General features: G+C 41.5%; 1 protein-coding gene across 1 annotated transcript in view; it reads left to right on the plus strand.

The window, feature by feature from the left end:
• SUSD2 (sushi domain containing 2) overlaps positions 1–6,934 on the plus strand; it is a gene marked incomplete at its 3' end in the record, with an annotated part of 17,615 nt that extends 10,681 nt beyond the window's left edge. Inside the window, exons 9-13 of the mRNA XM_009710259.1 lie at positions 705–848; positions 2,824–2,979; positions 4,707–4,955; positions 6,077–6,349; positions 6,752–6,934. Of these exons, the coding sequence (XP_009708561.1) occupies positions 705–848; positions 2,824–2,979; positions 4,707–4,955; positions 6,077–6,349; positions 6,752–6,934 (1,005 nt within the window). The remainder of the gene's footprint in view (positions 1–704; positions 849–2,823; positions 2,980–4,706; positions 4,956–6,076; positions 6,350–6,751) is intronic.
• Positions 6,935–8,540: the final 1,606 nt, after the last annotated feature.

The raw sequence follows: 8,540 nt of genomic DNA on the forward strand, positions 1-8,540 counted from the left end.
GCACTGATCCGAAAATACTTAGCAATCAAGCAGTTAAGGACTTACTTGTCACATGGATGTCCTTAGTCGTTCAGAGTTGTACCTCAGATAAGATGACACAACTTCAACTTCTTTTGCTGGAGGAGAGAGTGCCCTTCTGGCCTCTTACTGATCTAAAAGGCAAAATCAAGGATATCTGCTGAACTCCAGAGAGGCTTTGGAGCTGAGGATCATTGCCATCTCTCTGTGTTCAGGACAGATGAGACTTCAAAGCCCCATCCCATTTCTCTGACTGTCACTTCCAGCTACATTTGGAAGCACCCTGTTGAGCTGCTTCTGGAATAGCCCTGTGTTGGCATCCAAAACTTCCCATACATTGCATGCCAATCAGGCTTCCAGCCTGACAGCAAAGATTCTGGTAAGGAGTCTACCAGGTAAGCACTGCTGCCCCTAACAGCCTTTTAAAGTGTAGCTCTAAATGCTGGCCGATGAAGATGAGAGCAACTGGAATGACATTTCTCACTGTTCCCACAGTGCTGTTCAAGGTTGTCATGGCTGTTCCTCATGTCACATTTACCATGGATTAGCCTTGCATTTTTTCCTTTGTTTAAATGCTATTCTTTGGATCACCACAATGAGATTCTGTTTTCACGTGAACCTAAGAAGAGGAGTAATGGATTGTGGGTTTTTCTTGTTCTTATTTCTCTTTTTGCTTTTAAAAACAGCATCTGCTTTTGGTGATCCTCACTTCCTCACTTTTGATGGTCTGAACTTCACCTTCAAAGGCCAAGGAGAATACATATTGGTAGAGTCTGATCTCACATCCCTGAGAGTGCAAGGGAGGACTCAGCAGGTACACTTTCCAAATGGTAAGTTGGTAAGAGAGGAAGCAGTGATGACAAATAAATCTTCTGATTTGCACTTTACAGCATTCCTCCTATCTTCTGTAGTCTCCTTTATTGACCATTTGTGAAAGGTCAGTGTTTTGAAGCTAATCAGAAGGCAGACAAAGTGTTCAGGAAAAAAATAACTTCCTAATCAAAAATTATTTCCTAGTTTTATTGCATATGAGTAATGGAAGTGTAAGGTTTTGTGTTGTGTTTAAGAACTCAAGAAAACAATTCTCATTTCTCTCCATGCCCATTCCCATCTATAAGGAAACATAAGGTCAGTTCTAGGAATCAATCAACAGGCATAGCTCCCAGCTGATGCACTTTGATAGTATTGTAGCTGAAAATTAATAGAAAGCAGGTAAGTGTATGCCCTGCTGTCATGGTTTAATCCCAGCAGCCACTCGCTCACTCCCCCAGCATTGGGATGGGGGAGACAATCGGGAAGTGAGAAAACTCGTGGGTTGAGATAAAGACAGTTTAATGGGGAAAGCAAAAGAAAAGCTGCACACACAAACAAAGCAAACCGAGGAATTCATTCCCCATTTCCCATGGCCAGGCAGGTGTTCAGCCATCTCCAGCAAAGCAGGGCTCCATCATATGCATAATGGTGACTTGGGAAGACAAATGCCATCACTCTGTACATCCCCCCCTTCCTTCTTCTCCCCCCAGCTCTATATGCTGAGCATGATGTCATATGGTGTGGGATACCCTTTGGGTCACTGGGGTCAGCTGTCCCGGCTGTGTCCCCTCCCAACTCCTTGTGCACCCCCAGCCTCCTCGCTGGTGGGGTGGGGTGAGGAGCAGAAAAGGCCTTGGCTCTGGGTAAGCCCTGCTCAGCAATGACAAAAACATCCCTGTGTTACCAACACTGTTTCCAGCACAAACCCAAAACATAGCCCCATCCTAGCTACTGTGAAGAAAATTAACTCTACCCCAGCCAAAACCAGCACACCTGCTTTATTTTCTTTCTGTGTTAGGTGTACATGCATGCATGTGTTGACAGAGCAAAAATGTCCCAGAAGGAGCTCAGAAAACATACTTTGCGTGGGGAAAAAAAATCTTTCTGAGCACCTCAAGCTAGCAGAAAAGTACAGAATGTCTGGTGAGAAGTTGGTTAAGCAAGTCACTTGTTTATTCAAAGGGCCTGATTCTCCTGGTCTTTTGGCTTGTTTGTAAAATGAGACCTCGGGCAGAAGCAACCTTCTGGAGGTACCTGTGGCATTCATCATTTGAATGGGTAGATTGCAAACCTGCATTTTAAAATGAGGGGGAAATAGAGTATGAAACAGCAGAATGGGATTGTGCTTCTCATGACAACCCGAAAAGCCTTGTATCAGATATTTGTGTTTGTGCTTTTCCTGTATCTACTGCTATTTTACACACAGACATGCCTCAGGAAAGAATATTCCAGCTGCCCTCAGGGATGTATTTCAAGGATTTGGTACTCCTGGTACAATTATAAGGATGGACTAAAAATTGTCTGTGTGTTTCAGCACCCATGTAGACATAAATGCTTGTATTGAATATCACATTGGATAGGATGGAGATTACCAAGGAAATATTTTGCCCTTGATAGATTTTACTGTGTTTGTGGTAGAAGTGGCATGAGTCACTGAGCAGTTCATGCTGAAGATCAGTTTCTTAAATTTTTGTTTACTCTGTTTCCTTTTCCTGCCATGCCATCTCTGAAATTATATTCAGTTTTCCCAGGACTCACAGGACTGAATGTGGAAGAAGGAGATCAACCAGTCTTCTTACATAGCTCGGCCGCTGCCACTGGGATGAAGAACTTAGAATTTCTAGACTTTTTTAGCATTAAACATTCTACTTTCAATATAGTATACTGGTAGGAGGCTTATACTGTGGATTTTTATCTGACATATTTTTTGACCTTTCATATTTACTTTATATCATGGTGGGTATTTTGGGGGGTTGTTTTTTTATTTGGAAGGAACTGGGGCTCAGGTGACAGGCTTGTCTGCAGTGGCCATGCAAGAGAACAACTCTGATGTGATCGAAGTACGGTACTTGGAGGACTTGAATCTGGAGGTCCTGTTGAACCAGAAGGTCGTCAACTTCTCTGAGCAAAGTTGGATGGACCTGAAAGGTTAGTAAGAAATATCATCCTTGTAAGCTATTGCATTCCAATGGAGCCCATGTATAGTTAAAAATATCTCTAGATGCATGCATTTCGACTCTCTTTTCAGTGTCCTTTTGCAAAATAGGCTGCAGATCACTCCAAAGATTATGTAAGGACACAAAGGACAGACAATGTCCCAGCTCATTACAATGTATTTTATTATTACATGACTTTCTTCAGTTCAGTTGCTGCCAGGTTGATGCAAAAGCAGTGCAGTGCACAGTTGACATGGGCCTTGGTGAAAGAAATAAAATTGAGAGCGCGACGGAGAATGCCCTTTCCATCCAATTTGCCTAGCTGGCCCTGTGTTTATACTAGTCCAGTGCATGAATTCCTCTGGCCTTTGAGACTGATGACAGCTACAATATGGGCAGGAATACAGCCACCAGAATTATGGGCTACACATCTCCTTCCAAATAGCCATGGATCAAGCATGCTACAGAGAAGCACACCGTGGCTACCTGCGTTCCCATTGAGAGGTGTAGCAGGGAGTCACGGTTCAGGTGAGAATATCAGAGCCTGCAACCTTTCTGCTTCTCATCATCATTCTTCTAGCTGTAACTGGAAGCACCTATGCTGTGTCCCGAAAGAGGCAGAGTCATCTAGTTTGCCAGTAGGCTGGACCGTGGCATGTTCTCCTCTCCCAAAATGTCCAAATTCATAAATGACAAACTTTACCAAGACCTAGTGCTTGCCTGAACTTTCTGGGATGTGAGAGGATTATGAAGGGATGGCATGCAATCCTGGCAATGACAATGTTTTAACAGGTGGCCTCAATGCCCACGTCTTCTATGTCCTCTTTCAGTTGGCTTGTAGAGCAATAGTTTTCCTTCTCATCCCAGGGAGGATAAATGTATTAAAAACTATTTACATCACATTGTACTTTGAGCTTACTAATAGAATGAATTAATAGAATGAAACCTACCAAGCAAAATGAAATATAGTGAAATATAACCAAAATATACACTAAAGTGTAGCTGAATTTCACATTTACCTATCAGGAGATTTCTTGATCAGTCAGATGTTATTTCTCTATTCTTCTGCCAAAAAGACTATGAAAAGTTGACTTTTTTCCCTCCAGGGTTGTGATCATTTGATTAGTCTTTATAATAATCTGATAAATATTCTAAACATTACTAGAATTTTAACAGTAAGCCTCCTATTCAGCAGAGGAAGTTTTCTGTGGCTAGCAATTAGTATTCCTCAAGTGTCTGGAAAATACAATGAAGAGCAGAGAGAAGGTTACATTGACAGAGGAGTTGCAGAAGCAGAGAGATGCAGGAAGGAAAAAAAAACGGAAACGATAGTGATGGGGCTTGAAGAAGAAGCCATATTAGGGAAATCTTGACAAGGCAATCAAGAAGCAGAGGAAACCTGTGACCACTGAGACCAGTGCTTCCAGCTCACAGCCACTCTCTGATGTAATTGTCTCATTTCTTAAAGCTTCTGCTCTGGGACACTGGCAGAAGGCAATGCAGCTTGTATCAACTGTGGGCCTTTTTTTGCTACTACTCTGTAGTAGCCATCTTACCGCAGTTGTAGGTATGACGTGGCCTTTCTTTAAATGCTTCTAAGAATGTAGCCCAGAGTGGAAGGGAGGAAGAGCTTTATGAAAAATGGTTAAAAATGATGGCACAACAATCTCTTCACTATGGATGATTAGCTATTTTGTCCTCTTCCTCTCATTGTTGTAGGTCTTTTTCTCCATTCTGCAGCTGATCAGAACATAACAGTGATGTTCTCTTCTGGGTGTGGAGTGGAAATAAGGGGAAGTGGAGGATTTCTAACCCTGACAGTTCTGCTCCCAGAGAAGTTTATGAATCACACACAGGGTCTCTTTGGGGTAATGAATGGCAATATAGAGGATGAGTATACCTTCAAGAATAAAACCACCATGTCAGTTCATGCAAGTCCTGAGCAGTTGTTTGAGTTTGGAGCTAACTGTAAGTAATTTCTCTGGTCTATTATTACATTTTCTTTACAAATTCAAAACAGCTTGTGATTTACAGACTAGCAAATTAAGTCTGTGCTAAGCAACCTATACTGGGGGAAGAGAAAGGGATGAGAGAAATATGCCCTCCTCGACCCAACTGACTGGGTAATGTACCTAGCCAAATGATCGAAGACAGAAAATGATGGAATGTTTGTTCCATCACAAGTCAGAGCTCATATTTCACAGCTTCCACTTTCCGAATTCTGTCTACTATGGCCAGCTGAACACAGCATCACTGGACTAAAGCATTACAGAAGTATAGCAATAGCCAGGGTCAGCTAGCTTTTTCCAGAATATTAGCAGTGCTTCCATCAAGTACCATGGTGACAATTAAAAAAATCATTTATTAAATCACAATGTAAAAATCGTCCCTTTAAAAAAGGGACGAAAAAAAGGGAGCAGTGTAAAAGAATGGTTGCTTTCATTTAATGAAAGTGATTAGGCTGCTATATCTAGCCTGCAGTATTAGACTGATCAGCATTCCTCCTGACATCAGGTTAGGAGATGGGCCAGATGCAAAATGATGGGAAATACCCTCTGGGTACCAGCTGATCTCTCTATCAAGCACAGTGTAGCCATACTCCAGGATTCAGATCATACTGAAACGTCTCACTGCTCCTACTTCAGGAAGTTTCTGATTTAGCAGAGTGAAAACAAGCGGGGCCACAGCAGACATGATAAATTTAGGGACACACAGGATCAGGATTTGTGTTGCTTGTAATGTTTGGTTTAGCTAGCACAGTCTGAGGTACTTCTTTATCACTATTTTGCCAGCAGGCATCTAAAACCATCTTTATGTAAAATCATAGCTACACAATTCTTTGGATCTAATTTTAAGTAGTTGATCAAACACCAGGGCAACCAAACACTAACTTTAGTGCTAAGTTAAGATGCTGCATATGAAAAGGAAAATAATCTTGAGCTGGAAGGAAACTGTAGGGCTTTGTACATCTCTTCCAGCTCTAGCTACATTTATGTAAATAAGCACTTGGATTAGTAGCAGAAGGTGGTATAACTCTGTAGGCAATGTTACAGATGAATCTCTTTCTCTTTGTTTCTCCAACTCCCAAGGGGCTGTTGAAAATGGAACTTCTCTCTTTACTTATGACACAGAGTTCTTACTGAACAATTTCTTTTATGAGGAAAAGCACAATTCTTCCTTTCTGCCCGTGTTATTTCCTTATGAAGACCCTGCTGATCCCCTGGTGAAAGAGATGGTATTGCTCTGTGACTCTGACCCATTCTGCACATTCGATGTCCTGACAACACGAAGCCTTCAAGTGGGAATTTCCACAAGACTATCTCATCAGAATCACAAGCTGCTGGTAGAAAATCTAGAGCCAGGTAATACAACATTTCACAAAGCATCCATGACTATAGTTCTTTCTACAGGGCATCTAAATACACATCACACACCTATAAGCACTCTTATCAGGAGGAATTGTCCTTGTACCAGGAAAACTCTGCACTGGTAGGATACTTAGACAAATACAAAATAAATTTCTTCCCATTGCTTCCACTACTACACCACTATGTAGAACTCTTATCTTCATTTACTATGCCTTCACCCTTCTTCCTCAGACTTAAAAATAAAAAATAAAGAAAAATCAGAAAGTATTGTCTTTCAGTTAGCCTAAAAATCTTTGTCTTTCCATGAGTTGCCACTAAATGTCATTTGAGTCATTGTGATGGAGATTTGCTAGTCCAAATCAAAAATACTTTAACCAGTTATGTCTCTTTTACTAGTGATCTCTTGTGGCTGGATGGATCATCCAACCAGTGGAAGAAAAAATGGAACTAACTACCTACTGGGCTCAACCATCAGTTTCATCTGCGATCAGGGCTATGAACTCACTGGGTCAAAGGAAAGAATTTGTCAAGTGACGGGGGCGTGGTCTGGAGACACACCGAGTTGCATCCTGAGAACAGGTCTGTTTCCTTTTAAATGTTACAAATTGACATTAAAAAATCACTATCATGAACAAGGCAATCTCACTATATGATGATGGCCCTTAACAAAAGCAACTTCTCTTACTTGGGGAGACACTGGACATGAGATCCCTGGGTTTCTAGAAAGACTAATATTCAAATCTAAATAACCGGGGGTTTTTAGTGGTTTGGTGTTTTTTTTTTTTTTATTTCATGTATCTACTCTTTCTAAGGGTTTAGGGCTACATGCTTCCCTTTCTCTAGGTTTGGCTGAAAGGAACTGGTAGGCATGCTGCTTGACTGGACGACCTAAAATAAATTTCAAACTCAGTCTTAGAAAATCAGGAAAGCATAGTACTTAGCTAAAAAACTATTCTTTAACACAAAAATACAAAGGCTACCAAAATAATCCTTATTTACAGCATTATTTTAATGCAATTTTCTTACATAAATGTAATGTTCTTAAATAGCAGCTTTATAAATATATAATCTATGCATACATGCATGCACATAGAGAACAAGAGATTATTGAAATCCTTTAGTATCCACATAACTTAAGCTATTTTTCAAGTATAAAGGATGGCATACCCCTCAACCATTTATTGTCATCCTTCCTTCATTCTGTCATCACTAATACAGTCTTAACTTCCTTTGCAACTAACTGGGGCAAACATATAACCAGTCTGAGCCATCTGAAGGGTGGGTTATGAAGTCATGCATTATTATATATGAAGGCCTTAAGAGAAACTTTGCAGAAAAGGACCTGGGGGTCCTGTGGACACGTAGTTGAACATAAGCCAGCAGTGTGTGACCTTGTGGCAAAGAAAGTCCATGGTGTCCCAGGCTGCGTTAGGCAGAGTGTTGCCAGCAGGTCGGGAGAGGCCCCTCTGCTCAGCACTGGTGAAGCCACACCTGCAGTACTGTGTCCAATGCTGCGTTCCTCAGCACAAGAGAGATGTGGACATGCTGGGGAGCATCCAACGAAGGACCACGAAGATGATTAGGGGACTGTGAGTGTGATCGAACACTGGCACAGGTTGCCCAGGGAGGTTGTAGAGCCTCTCTCCCTGGAGATATTCAAAAGCCGTCAGGACATGGTCCTGGGCAACTGACTCTGGGTGGTCCTGCCTTAGCAGGGGAGTTGGACAAGATGACATCCAGAGGTCCCTTCCCACCTCGACCATTCTGTCATTCTGTGATTCGAGAGCACACAGCCCATGCTTTTTGAAGGCTTCCACTCTTTTGTTCTAAAGGATTATGTTATCACCAAACATAATGTATTATTCTGTAGCAGTAAAATTATTGTGAATGATGTAATAGTATTTAGTACAAGTAACATAAATTTATTACCCTAGTTATCAATTAGCCTGGGATTGCTGGATTTAGTAGCAGTTAGGCTGCCTCTACGATTTACAGGAAACTGCCCAGTATTTTCTAACAGGTTCAACTTTGTTTTATTCATATGCTACATACACTCCGAACGTCCTCCAGATGGCAATGTTTCAAAGCACCAGGGTGATGCAAGACCACATGGCACGTTGAAGCCCTTTTAATGCTGAGTTAATTGTTCCCTAAAGTATTCATCAAATAATTCATATCAACAGAT

Source organism: Cariama cristata, unplaced genomic scaffold, assembly GCF_000690535.1.
Source record: "Cariama cristata isolate BGI_N322 unplaced genomic scaffold, ASM69053v1 scaffold10301, whole genome shotgun sequence".
Taxonomy (NCBI): Eukaryota; Metazoa; Chordata; class Aves; order Cariamiformes; family Cariamidae; genus Cariama; species Cariama cristata.